At 60.6% G+C, this 12,282-nt stretch overlaps 2 protein-coding genes across 5 annotated transcripts in view; both read right to left on the bottom strand.

Moving 5' to 3' along the window:
• Positions 1-381: 381 nt before the first annotated feature.
• ENTREP3 (endosomal transmembrane epsin interactor 3) lies at positions 382-6,033 on the bottom strand. Of its 4 annotated transcripts, none has more exons than XM_031029713.2 (12): positions 5,268-6,033; positions 5,012-5,068; positions 4,700-4,810; positions 4,486-4,605; positions 4,220-4,327; positions 3,540-3,715; positions 3,311-3,410; positions 2,919-2,988; positions 2,196-2,753; positions 1,568-1,633; positions 1,218-1,438; positions 382-1,126 (listed from the first exon to the last, which is right to left on the bottom strand). In XM_031029713.2, the coding sequence occupies exons 1-12, from the start codon at positions 5,490-5,492 to the stop codon at positions 953-955; spliced, it is 1,986 nt and encodes a 661-aa protein (XP_030885573.1). In that variant the 5' UTR covers positions 5,493-6,033; the 3' UTR covers positions 382-952. The 4 variants fall into 4 exon arrangements, with proteins under 4 accessions (XP_030885573.1, XP_006734844.1, XP_006734845.1 ...); XM_006734781.3 differs by having other exon boundaries at positions 1,218-1,471; positions 5,268-6,032; XM_006734782.3 differs by having other exon boundaries at positions 1,218-1,471; positions 3,540-3,712; positions 5,268-6,032.
• A 416-nt stretch (positions 6,034-6,449) lies between these two features.
• Positions 6,450-12,282, bottom strand: part of LOC102729940 (uncharacterized) — a 13,219-nt gene continuing 7,386 nt past the window's right edge. The window contains exons 11-20 of the mRNA XM_081823229.1: positions 11,213-11,237; positions 10,479-10,766; positions 10,074-10,151; positions 9,331-9,453; positions 9,130-9,250; positions 8,567-8,695; positions 7,962-8,121; positions 7,758-7,859; positions 7,132-7,249; positions 6,450-6,904 (exon numbers count right to left, since the gene is read on the bottom strand). Coding sequence (XP_081679355.1) covers positions 6,758-6,904; positions 7,132-7,249; positions 7,758-7,859; positions 7,962-8,121; positions 8,567-8,695; positions 9,130-9,250; positions 9,331-9,453; positions 10,074-10,151; positions 10,479-10,766; positions 11,213-11,237 — 1,291 coding nt within the window. The 3' untranslated portion in view covers positions 6,450-6,757. The remainder of the gene's footprint in view (positions 6,905-7,131; positions 7,250-7,757; positions 7,860-7,961; positions 8,122-8,566; positions 8,696-9,129; positions 9,251-9,330; positions 9,454-10,073; positions 10,152-10,478; positions 10,767-11,212; positions 11,238-12,282) is intronic.

Here is a 12,282-nt window from a genome sequence, read left to right as displayed (position 1 = left end):
CAAAGGAGACCGAGAGGGTAGAGAGGAAAAGTAGGAGTATGAGGTCTTCAAAGACAAGAAAGGGCAAAATTCAAGAGAAAAGATGCGGATTATCTGGCTTAAAAGTTTCTCAGGAGTCAAGTGACATGCAGGCCGAGAAATGGCCATTGGGTCTTTTACCTTTTTGGTTACTGAACACTTTTAAAGGGGCAGTGCCTAGGGAGAGGGGGGATGGAGCCTGACGGGAGTGTTCTAAGAAGAGGAGGAAATGCAGAGAGAAAACATTTTGCTATGAAAAGGAGCAGAGATATAGACGGCTGGAAATAAATGCCTGGAGAGATTTTCTTACCTATGGGAGATACCAGAACAAATTTCCATGGTGACGAAGAATGACCCCGAGGAGAAGGGGGAAAACTGAAATTTACTGAAGGCTTATTTAGTGTATTAAGAGCTTTACAAACATTCATCTTCACAATGTTTTATAGATCAGGCAGTTGAGGTTAAATAATTTGCCCACGGTCATGCAGCTAGAGGTGGCAGATCTGAGAGCCACCCAGATTTCTCGGGCTCTTCATGCCTTACCACCCCATTGCACAGGCACACAGCCCCCTGTGCATAAGCACCGGGACATGCCTTTGCCCTGGCCAGAGTGCCCCTGTCCAGTCAGAGAGCTTGCTCATGCTGGGGTAGGGCTTTATTTTCCTCTTCCGATGCTGTAAGCAGGGGCCTCTCCCCGCGCCAGCCTGAACACCCAAATACCCATGCAGCACAGGACAGAAGCCCTCCCAGTCCCGAGGGGCAGCGGCAAGCAGGAGGAGCTCCCAGAGGTAGGAGGCAAAGGGATACTTCTGGGGGTGTTCAGCGGGTTTCTTTTTGTGTCAGCCAGTGCATGGGGTGCTGGTTGGTCCCAACCAGCTGGTGCCTATGGCCCCAGCATTCATCTGGAGCTGTTCAGAGTGGCAAGAAGCCCGGGTCAGAGCCCAGTCTCCCGGCTGCCCCCACTGAGGCTGAGGCTGTGGGGGCGGGTACCACGCTCGAGCCGGCGGCCAGACAGGAGGCGCCGCAGGGAAGAGCCAGAGCTCAGGTCGCCACAGCTTCGAAGGTGGAGGCTCTCTCGGCCTGGCCGGCCCCATGGGCTCCGGGGCACCTGGAGGCGGACACAGGACAGGGCATCAGCGTGGCTCAGCCCGAAGCTCCAGGCTTTCCTGGTTATCTTCCCAGACTCCCCTAACTCCTACCTGCTTAAGCCCATGGGCCCCATTCCCACTGGGGTCTGGGGCCTTCTTGGACATCTGGAAGAAACGAGTGACCAAGCCTCGGCCCGGCCAGCTGCTCTTCAGGTCTCCCAGGGAGTGGGCAGGTGCCGGGCCCGAGGGCAGGGGGACCTTTTGAAAGGTGGGCACGGGGCGCCGTTTCTCAGCTGAGCGGGCACGTAGCAATTTGGGCGAAGGGCAGCGGGCTAGACGGAAGAGGCAGGCTTCAGAGCAGAGCCCTGGAGACAGAGAAGGTGGGAAGGGAGGTGCACGGAGGGCCAGGCAAAACTCCCATAACCGCCTCCCCCCACCTCGGTACCAATCACACGCCTGACCTGTATCTGCAGAGGAAACGGAAGCTTCTTCCTCGAGCGCTTTGGTATAAAGGTCCCTGAAGTCAGCTGGGGAGGAGAGGGAGGGACTGGAAGGGCCCAGTGGACACGCCCTCCAGGAGAGACTCAAGCCCAGAGCTTTCCCAGCCCCCACACTCCACCCTCAACCGAGCGGGCATCCCCTCTGCCTCCGTCTGCCAGAAACCCGATGGTAGAGCCCAGCTAGACGGGGACTAAGGCGGTCTGGTTGGTGGCTGCATCCCCCCCAGTCCCCCCAGTACTTGGCACACAAGGCCAGTGCTAAGATTCTGTCGCATCACCTCATTCCTCAGTAACTCGAGCACCTGGGCCGAGGGGCCGCTACTGCGCCCCATGAACAGGCGGGAAGCCGAGGCTTGGAGAGGGTGGGTAACTAGCCCCAGCTGGGAGCTGTGGAGTTTGGTTTTAGCCCTTCAGCTACTGATGGTGGGTTTTTAGGCGGTGAGCACTCAGAAGTGTCTACTGCAGGAGTGAACTCACCCCTTCTTCCTCCTTGGGGATCTCCACGGTGTCCTAAATCCTGGCGGGCACCCCTGGCCCTCTAACTCCCCTGCCTGTGCGCTCCTGAACCTTTGGGCGGGGGGATGCTCACCGGTGTCGCTGGAGGTGATGATGCCTGGGTCACTGTGGGACCGCGGCAGCTGCAGCGGTGGTCGGGGAACCGGATGAGGAGGCCGGTGCCCCGGGGGGGTGAGGGAACCTGAGCTGTCGCTGAAGCGGCGAGTGGGGGCGCAGGCGGGAGGGGCTGCAGCGGGCCGGCCGCCTCCCCGACTGCCTCCCCGGGGGACCCGCCGCCTCAGCTCGGGGAAGCAGGGTCCCACCCAGGGCGGCCAGCCCTCCAGCCGGTGGCAGCTGCGGGCGGCCGTGGGGGCCCCCAGCGGGGGTGGGGCCTCGGGGGCCGAGCAGGAATAGGAGCGGGCGGCCCTCGGGGGTCGCCGCGGCAGGGGGCTGTCCTCAAAGGGGCCGCGCAGGCCGCAGTCCAGGCTGAGGCAGTAGCCAGCGCGGCTGCGCTGAATGGAGCGGAAGAGCACGTAGTCGACGGAGCGCACGGAGCCCTGCAGCTCCAGCAGGCACGAGTCCTCCGACGGGCTCGAGCCCCCAGGGAGGTCACCGATGGCCGACAGCACCAGAGACCCGCTGTCCATGGACACTGTGGGCGGCAGGGGGGCGTGGGGGGGCACCAGTCTTTTTGCAGCCCCTCAGCGGCCACGCTGCCTCCAGAGCGACCTCAGAGGAGGCAGGTCAAGTCCAGCGCCCCGCCCAGCTCTGCTCTCGCAGGCAGCCCAGCCCTTGCCCCCCTCCCCATTTTGCTCACCGTCTACAATGGAGGCTACCCGCTCACAGATGCAGGAGCCATCGTGAAGCTGAGGATCAAACAGAGTGGCCTGCAGAAAACGCGAGCGTCAGGGGGCCAGCCCGACAGGCTAATGTGGCCATCCCATGTGCTGTGTGCTGGACAGAGCTCTGAAGACCTAGCTTTCAGTCCAGCTTTGCCACCCTGTCCAGGCCAGTTATGTGGGCCTCAGTTTCCACATCTGTAAAATAGAAATAATAGTCCCCCCCCCACCCCCCCCCCCGGGCTCTAGGGAAGACCGGGTGCCACAAAGACTGTGAGGACTACTGTTTTCTTTGTCCAGTGACAGCAGCTCCCTCAGCTTTTCAGGCTCTCTCACCAGCTCCCCAGGCCACACCGAGCCCTGTTCTCACCTGGCTGTCTCCTCGTAGCCCCATGACGGCCTCATAAGAAGGGGGGCAATCCGTAGGGTACGAGGGCACCGGACTGTCCATGGAGCCATTGTAGGTGATGCTGGCAGGATGAGGGAGAGGTAAGAGCCTGGAAGAGCACTCCTACTCCACAGAGCTCCCTCTCCAGCAATCCAGGCTGCAGCCCTGGCCCCCTGCTCGGTTTCCCCAGCAGGACTCCACCAGGCCTCACCTCTGTGCATCTGTTTCTGAGCTGCAGGTGTACTCTGGGGGATAGTAGGGCGGAGGGGGCACCGGTGGTACGAATTCCTCCAAGTCCAGCATGGTGTGTAGGAGAGGAGCTGGGGGTGACGACGTACAGCCCAGAGGCCCCAGGGGGCCTGAGACTGAGCGCTCAGGGGCCAGCTGCTGGGGAGCAAGCAGATCGGCAGGCCTGGTTTCTGGGAATGCAGCTCCTAGGCTCCCAGACTCCTCCACATTCTCCTGGTCCTGCCTCCTCCCTCAGCCAGAACCAGCTCCTCTTCTGTCTCTGCCCCAATCATCCAGAAAGTCCTCCACTTATGGCCCCATCTACATCCAGAATTGCCACCTGTTCTCTGCCCCCACTAGAACATCAACCCTTCACCCTCGTCCCCACCTGGGATCTTCTGGACTTCACCCAACTTGTAGTCCCATTTAATGTCTGCTCTCTGGGCTAACATCACATATTTCTCTCGCTCCCCCCACTTCCCCTCCTCATCCTTCCGTGAACCCCTCTAAACATCCCTACACTAGATGTGGCTAATACATGACCCACAGCCTCTGAGGCTCAGAGCCAGCGCCGCAGTCACCATCCCCTCAAGCCCAGTCCGGGCACACACACCCCTGCCCCGCATCCCACCTGCTTGGCTTTGGCCCTGGCCCGCCTCTCACCGTGCGCACGAGATCCAGGGAGAAGATCTGGATGCAGCAGACGATAGCAGAGAGGGTGCAGATGATGGCGGCGCAAATAGTGAGCCCACAGACGCTGAACAGCAGGTTCTGAAAGCCAGAGAGGAGGAGGGATGTGAGCGGGGTCTGGGGAGGGGTGAATCCCACAGGTTCTGGGCCTGTGAGGACTCCAGAAGGGGAGGCCAAGGTGGAAGCCAGGGAGATGGTGGGGGAGAAAGGAATGGCTGAGGCGGGCAGTGCACGCTCACCTTGAGGGCTCCTCGGGCTTCGTCACAGGTGGAGTTAGGGGCCACTTTCAGTTCCTGCCCTGACTCTGGACAGGGCCGGAGTAGGGGGACGGAGGGGCAGCACACACAGACCTTTCCTTCCTGAGTGGCAGAGGGGAGGGCGAAGTCAGGACAAACCCGGTGTCCCGCACACTCCGCCCAGCAGTTCTTTCCGGCCCTCCCTCCTCAGTCTCACCATGGAGCAGTCTTGGAAGTCCCGGGCCAGCTGAGCATTCTTACAGGAGAGAACAGAGCCAGCCATGCTGAGCATGACACAGAGCACCGAAAGCAGGGAGAAGAAGGAGATCTGGGGGAAGCAAGTGCACACTCAGGGCGGGGGGCCCTCAGGGGTACCCTCTACCACGGATGGGGCACTCCCTTCACACACATCCATGCCTGCCTGGCATGAACTGCACAGCCAGTCCCCCCCCTCCTCGGGGGCACATGCGGGCATCCCCTCAGGTGCTGGGCACCTGCCTCCCAGTGGGCACCAGACCCTAACACCTACCACTAAAGTGAATGGCCGCTTCCAAGACACAACGCCAACCACCCCGGAGAATGCCAGCTGGGGACAGAGTGGGCACAGGCTCAGCCTGGCAAGGGGGAGGCACATGAGTGAGCCCCTCACCACAGGGTGTGCCCAGCCCTGTAAGAAGACAGCCGCCCAGAAGAGGGAGGAGAGGCCAGCATTTGGACTGGCAGCTAGTGTGGAGGGGTGGGGCCCCAGGAGCCTACCCCACCCAAGGACTGTGCACCCAACTCACCGAGAATCCAGCCCAAGATGGGCAGGACCTCTTGATGCTCTCAGTGGTGGTGACAGAGGAGGCCACCATGCTGAAGGTGACCACCAGGACGCCCAGGAGCACCTGGGCCAGCCCCAGCGTGAGCAGGGCCTGCAGCCAGGGTCGGTGGAGGCGGAGGTGGGTAAGGCCCCGGGTGCTGGGTCGGCTGGTCAGCGAGCGGCTGGAGTCAGTGGGCGAGGGCATCATGCCTGCTGCCCGGTTGCCTGCGCCTCGCTCGGCCTCCACTGGCGCTTGGGAGCATCTCAGAGGCGCCCAAGGCCCCGTCCTCCCTCCTCTCCACCCTCTTTGCTCTAGAGCCCACCGCCCGGATGGGTCCCCTGGGGCATGGCCCAGGGCCTCCAGCTGGGCGGGGGCCCAAGGGAGGGGCGTCGCGGAGGGGTCGCGGGGGGCTCCCTCCCCACCGCGGGCACCGGACGGGCACCGTGCCCGGGACGGCGATGAGGACGTAGGGGCGCCGGCTCATCGCATCTCCCTGGAGAACAGGGGTGCCGAGAAGGGCAGGTCCAGGCGTGAGGAGAGGCCGCGGTCGAGAACCCCGGGAAGGGCGGGGAGGATAAAGGCGAGGAGGGTGGGAGGAAGAGGGGAGGGATCCTGGGGTCCGAGACCTTCTGGCGGGGAGAAGCCGGGGCGCCACCGGCTGCGGGGCCGCCCTCCCCGCTCTCCCGCGACACGCTGCGCTCCCCAGCTTGGGCGGCAGCAGGTCCTGCCCAGCGCCGGGGGCGGGGCGGGGCGGGGGCGGGGCTGCGCGGTGCACCCCGGGAGCCGGCGTCGGCCCGCGGGCCCGGTGCAGAGGGGGCGGGGGCGGGGCGGGGCTGCGCGGGGCACCCCGGGAGCCGGCGTCGGCCCGCGGGCCCGGTGCAGAGTAGGGGCTCGGCCGGCCTCCCCGGGCCAGGGGCCCGACCCCAGCCCCGCCCAGCCTCTAGGGCCCCGGGCCCGCTGCGTCCCCAGCAGAGGCGGCGCCGCCTTCCCGGTCAGTAGCGGAACCGCGCAGCTCCGCCGCCCCGCCCTCGGCAGCTCCTGCTGGCTCCGCAGCCCTGCCCGACCTTCCCCCCGGGTTCCCATTCTGCTTCCGCTCCAGTCCCCGCCACACTCCCTTTTCTCTTCCAAAGGCCGGGTTCCCAGTAAAAATTCCGGAAACGGGGATTTGAGTTCCAGTTCCGCTTTCTTTTTATTTAAATAACCGAAACAACAGTCTTGGCACAGCAGAGAGAAGCTGGGTGGGGTGTGTAAGAGGTGGCAGCAGTGTGGCCTAATTGGGGGGTGGCGGGGGAAGCGAGCCTGGGTCACAGCGGGCTCCCCGCACCCCTAGGCAGAGTCAGCAGTCATGGCTGCGGGACTGGGGGCGCCAGAGAGAAGACCCCGAGTAGTGAGGTCTCACCGAGTCCGAGACGTCAGGGACGGGGGCTAAGTGAGCTCCCCCGGCGGCAGGGCCGGGGCATCCCCGCCGGGGGTCACGGGGCTCGGAAGGCATTTTCGGCAGCCCCAGCGGCTGCGTTGGCAGCGGCGGTTCGCACGGCGGGGTTGGAGAAGACCCCAGCGGCAAATTCTTGCTGGGCCTTCTGAAAGCTGGCCCCCGTGCGACGGTACAGGGAGTGGATCTGCAAGCAGATGGCAGAGATTATTGGCGGGCGCCGGCCGCCGGCCGCCGGGACCCCACCGCCGCCCATCACCCGCTCACTGCGGCTCGGGCTTTTCCTTCGTGGCTCCCCCCCACCCCAGAGGTCCAGGAGCTGAGCGCCCGCCCAGCGGCCGGGCGAACGACCCCCCAGGCCCCCCGGGGCCATGACGTCACGCTTCTGGCCCCGCCTCCCGCACAGCCCCTCACCCGCTTGAGCATCACAATTCCCAGCACGGCGATGGCGGTGAAGAACAGGGCGACCAGCAGCATGAGCACAGCCACAGCCTTGTTGGCCTTCAGCACCACCAGAGCGGAGATCCAGCCACTGCCAGAAAGGAGGGCACGCGGCAGTGAGGACGGGCCGCCCTCCACCGGTTGGCAAGCGGGCCCTATTCCCACCCATCCCACCAGGGGTCGCGCCCCCGTCAGTCTGGCGGCTTCCCAAGTAGCACAATCCCAAACCATATCCGCCCTCATCAAAGTTTGATTCCAGCTTCCGAGCAATTAGCTCCTAGCTCTCCAGGCCCTCCCAAGACATCCTCAGCCCAACAGACCTTTCTGTTGAGGAGTCTCCATCCCCGCTTCAGAAGTGCTCACGGGTGCTTTCTCCAGGAAGCCCTCTCAGATTGACCACATGTACTTTTCCTCCCCCAAACCTAGGCCTGTCTAGAGTTCTGACTGGGCTCTCTCCATCCGGGAAGGGGGTCCTGTTTCTTTCATTAAACAAGCACCTTTCCTTCTTTTGAGCAACTCCTACCCCAGTACCTAGTGCTGACTTGGTCTAGAGGAACGAGGGAAGGGGGTGGGTGGGGGTGGCGGGTAGCCTCACGGACCTGAACCCCCAACCTGGGATGCCAATGGCCTGGAGGACAAAGAGCACATCCTGGACGAAGAAAATGAAGAAGAAGATGAAGAAATTGAATGAACTGTCACTCCTGCGGGCAGGAAAAGTGGGGAGAGCGAGAGAAGAATGAGGGTGGGAGCAGCAGATGTGGGGCCCATCCCAAGTTCTCCACCACCCCCACCCCTCAACTTACCGGAAAGCCTTATACATGGGGCGGTACCAGCACACAAAGGAGCAGGGAGTGAAAAGGAGGACCCAGAGGATAGAGAGTCCAAAGCCGGAGCCATTGCTGGTCTCCACACAGAAGCTGGCCAGGCAGGCAAGAAAATTCAGCAGAAGAGCCAGCGTGCTGCCTGAGGGATGGAGGTACAGGACACTGAGTGTGGGCTGCAACAAGGGCTCCTTCCCACAGAAGCCCACCACACAACCCTCCCCAAATGCGGCAGAGTAAGGAAGGGAAGCTTCTGCCTTCACAAAATCCTCAACTCAACAGCGGAGACAGATCTCTATCACACGTGATCACCTTTGCAAAGACGTTTAAAGGCCTCCGAAAACGTTTATGCAGGAAGACAAGAGAAAGGGGAAGAGGACAAGAACATGTGTTTTCTAGAGGGTGGCAGAACAAGTTGTAAATATTATGAAAGGAGTAACCCAGGAAAATTCCTGGGGAAACTAGCCTTAAACTCAAAAGCTGAGCAGAGATGAAATGCTGAGTTCTAGGTGGGTAGGCTCCAAGGCAGGAAAGATGTAAGGTCACTACCTTTACTCTTCCTCCAAAAAAGGCTTCTCACTACTCACACATCCAGAGGTAGTACATGGTGGATACCGTCTTCTGAAATTCTTGGGGGATCTCCATGGAGATGTCCTGGAAAAAGCAGGGCTGGACTGGGCAAAAAGAAGGGACAGGGGGCCAATTGTTCTGTCGAGCTGTAAGGCAGAGAGAGAGCAGGAGGACCCGAGACGTGAGGCAGAGACCAGCAAAGGAATCACCCCTCCCTTCCACCCCAAGTCCTCTTTCCCTCCAACTCGGGGTCCGAGGAGACGAGAGAGAGTAGCAAAACCAGTGCTGATGGTGTTTACTATTATTTACAACTTCTAGGCACTATGCCAAGCACTCTGTATGGAGGACCTTATTTAATTGCCACAAGTCCTGTGAAACGTGTACAAATACTACTTTTGTTTTATAAGTAAGGAAACTGAGACACTCAAGATTAAGTAACTTACCTAAGAGCTCATAGGCAGTAAATAACAGCACCCAAATTCAAACTCAGCAATGTGGCTCCATAGCCCACGCTCTTAGGTTCTTTTTGCTCCTTCAAAAGTGTCAAATGCCCCCCCCCTCCCGCAAAGAACCCACTTACCAGCTGTGCCCCCCAGGGCAGCATGCTGCAGTTCTCGCTCCCTCCGGTCCAACTCCTCCGCCTTCCGGTTGAGCTCCTCCTGCTTCTTTAGCAGCTCAGCGGTGGCTGCTGCAGCTGAAGCCTGCCCAGTACACACAGAGGGAGATGGGAGTCCTGGGCCCAGATCTGACCCCCACTCCCCCATCCCCACACCCTGTTTACCTGGGTGCTGTAGGAGCCATAGTTTTTGGGTTCTGTAGGGCTGAGCTTTCTCGAGGACTGCAAGGAGGGAGCCGAGGGTGGAGGCAATGGGGCAGGGGCAGGAGGCTCATAGGCTGGTGGGGGCTGTTGGTTTTGGAAAAGACTTTAGGGATCACCTAGTCCCTCCCAATGCAGTACTAGAGTCTGCCTGAGTACCTTTAGATCCAGAACCCATTCCCCAGCCTCCCCCCGGACCCAGAGAGTTGAACCTCTGTCAGAGAACTCTTTCCTAAGCTGTGGCAGCCCTCGTCACCCCCCACATCCTATCCCTTAGTCAGGACTCAAGGCACTCATCTACCGAACCCACCCCCTTCACTTTTTAAAGCTCTTAAGCATTTTCTATTCCGTGGGACAAACAGGTCCGGTCCTCCTCATTCCTTGCCCTCTAAATGCATGCCTAAGCATAACTGGTTTTCTCCTCAACTCCTACCAGCCCCATTCTTTCTTTTCTTCAAAGAAGCCTCCCCAGATACAGCTCTGGTTCAGGCGTTGCCAGTCTCCAAGTCCTCCCAGGACTAACGCTTAGAGCTCAAATGAGATCGGTGGCCCTCGTGTCCCCAGAAGGGTTAGGCAAGCCATGGCAGACTGGCCTCTCTCCGGGGGCTAAGATCCTTTGCATGCAGAAAAGTCCCCCGTATCCCGACAGAGTGGGCTTACAGGCACACCCTCCCCCTCCCTGCCATCCTGTGCTCCGAGAATCTCACCTCCCGGGTCTCAAAAGGGTTGTAGACGTCAAGGGTGGCATACTGCGGGCTGGGTCGGTGCTGGATCACAGCTGGGTCCTGTGGGCAGAGCTGGGGCTCAGCTGGCACCTGGGGCCTCTGGGGGAACTCCCTGGAGCCTCTTCGGATGCCTGTGGCTCCAAGCACTGCACGTCGGAGGCCACGCTGCCGTCCCAACATCTGTCCCCAAGCCTTCACCCCACACTGCTAGCACCAGCTCCTTATAGGGGCAGGGCCCGCCCCCCAGGGTGCTCACTGGTCTGGAGTCACCGTCACCCCCACGTGGCGGCCCTTCCCCGGAACAAATGTCAGGACTGGGAAGACAAGTTAGCCCGTCCAGACCCGCGAAGAGTCCACCAATCTAGCCAAAGAAGGCCCGCGCGTCACCTGAAAGGGGTTGTCAAGCTCGCCGGGCCCGGCGAAGGGGTTTCCGCCGTCTCCGCTCTGAGCCATGTTTGCAGCTGCGACCTGGGCCGCCCCTGCCCTCCACGCCCCTGCGCGGCGGCGGCGGCTCCCGGAGCTCCCTCCGCTCCTCCCGGTAGCCCGCTCGGCTCTGCACGGATTGGCCGCGAAGGCCGGAAGGGCCCGAGGATCCCTGCAGCGGCGGCGGCCTGCGCCTGCGCCTCGGCTACAGCCGAAGACGGAAGCGCCCCACGTGATGCAAGGCCCCGCCCACTAACGAACTACAGTTCCCGGCAGGCCCCGCAGCGGGGTCCCGGCCCGCTCTGCCGAGACGTCCGGCGGGAGTCCTGCCTCCGGCGCGGGCCGCTGACTAGCCTGGGCTCCCGCCCGGTGGCCACCGCAGCCGGACCTTCCCCAATGCTCACCTCGCTGGATGGAACAGGTGCCTCGGTTCTAACCCGCAGGAAGCACCCCACCCATCACCAACCCCCCCCGCCGCCAGACAAACGGGGATCCGCGGCCCTCCGGGGGACTCGGGAGGGTAAGATGGACTCCCTTCATCCACAAACTCGGAAGGGCTGCCAATCTCCCTCTCCCTCCAGCCCAGCATCCCACACCTCAGACTCCAGGAGTGGGGGTCCGATGAAGCACGTCATTTTTATTTCACAAAGACTGTACAAAATTCCTTATAAAACATGGGCTAGGTGCCACCTGGTTACCTCCTCCTGCCCCCGTCCAACTCCACTGTGAGGGGGCAGGGGAGGATGGGAAGTGTGTGGGATGAACAGCGTTCTGTACAAGGCTGGGGAGGGAGCAACAGGTACAAGTTCTTCCATATTTACACTATTTCACATATTCACAGGTATACAGGGAGCCAGGAGGAAGGGGCGGGCTCCGGCTCTGTTCTCTTGTATAAAAAAGCACCAGTGTCCTGGACTGGACACCCACTGCTGGAGGAGATGCAGGGGGGCCCAGGGCCTGATCGTCACCGACTGATATCCCGACTGGAGTCCCACAACTTGGTGTTGGGTGGCTCAGCCCGAAGGCGGGCGAAGAAAGGATGCTGAAGGGCTTCACCCAAGGTCAACCGCTTAGCAGGTTCATACTCTAGCATGCTTTCAATCAGATCGAAGAGCTGGTGGTGTTCCTCTGCCTCTGAGGTCAGATACCGCTGGTGGTGGAGGGCAGGAAAAAGGTGAGGAGGCACAATGCCTTACAAGTCCTGCCTTTTTCTTCAAGGCCCTAGCTTTCAACCTTGGAGGACCAAGGCTCTGCCATTTACCAATACTATTACGAATACAACCTTACCAGGAGCACACCATCACCAGGATTTCTGATATTACTGTTCGATCTACCTTCCCTCTAGCACAATTACTTCCTTCATACTCTTTGAAAGTTCTATGTGTATATCTTTGTCAATTTCATGAATCTTCTTTAGCTCCTCATTAAAATGTGAGCTCTTCAAAGGTAGTTTATTCTTTTCTGTCTGACTCAAGAATCCAGGACATTGCTTTGCTCTCTGGTTGGCTCAAGAAAGACTTGGCTGTCTAACCTCCTTCCCTCCAAAAACCACTCCCTCTTCTCTCTCTTCTACTGACCAAAGATGTCTTCTTTCAGTTTTCCCCCTTCCTTCCTAACTCTGCTTGTGAAGTGCCTTCCAGGGGCAGAGCACCTTAGGAAGGAAGTGACCTTTGGGCGGTAAGCACTATCTCACCCCTGCCTGGCTCACCCGCAGTGGTTTGCAGTTTTCTCGTACGTAGCGCCCAGCTGATGTGTTCTCATCCCAATC

This window comes from Leptonychotes weddellii, chromosome 6, assembly GCF_054177405.1.
Source record: "Leptonychotes weddellii isolate Sample4059 chromosome 6, ASM5417740v2, whole genome shotgun sequence".
Classification (NCBI taxonomy): domain Eukaryota; kingdom Metazoa; phylum Chordata; class Mammalia; order Carnivora; family Phocidae; genus Leptonychotes; species Leptonychotes weddellii.
Note: the sequence above shows the minus strand (reverse complement) of the source record. Positions and strands in the feature narration are given on the sequence as shown.

Excerpts from the sequence above, each read along its gene's own strand:
- ENTREP3 (XM_006734781.3), bottom strand. The coding sequence starts at position 5,492 with ATGATGCCCTCGCCCACTGACTCCAGCCGCTCGCTGACCAGCCGACCC. Across the intron at positions 2,989-3,310 it reads GGCTACGAGGAGACAGCCAG|GCCACTCTGTTTGATCCTCA; the intron begins GTGAGAACAGGG and ends CGTTTTCTGCAG. Across the intron at positions 1,472-1,567 it reads CGTTTCCTCTGCAGATACAG|GGCTCTGCTCTGAAGCCTGC; the intron begins GTCAGGCGTGTG and ends CTCTGTCTCCAG.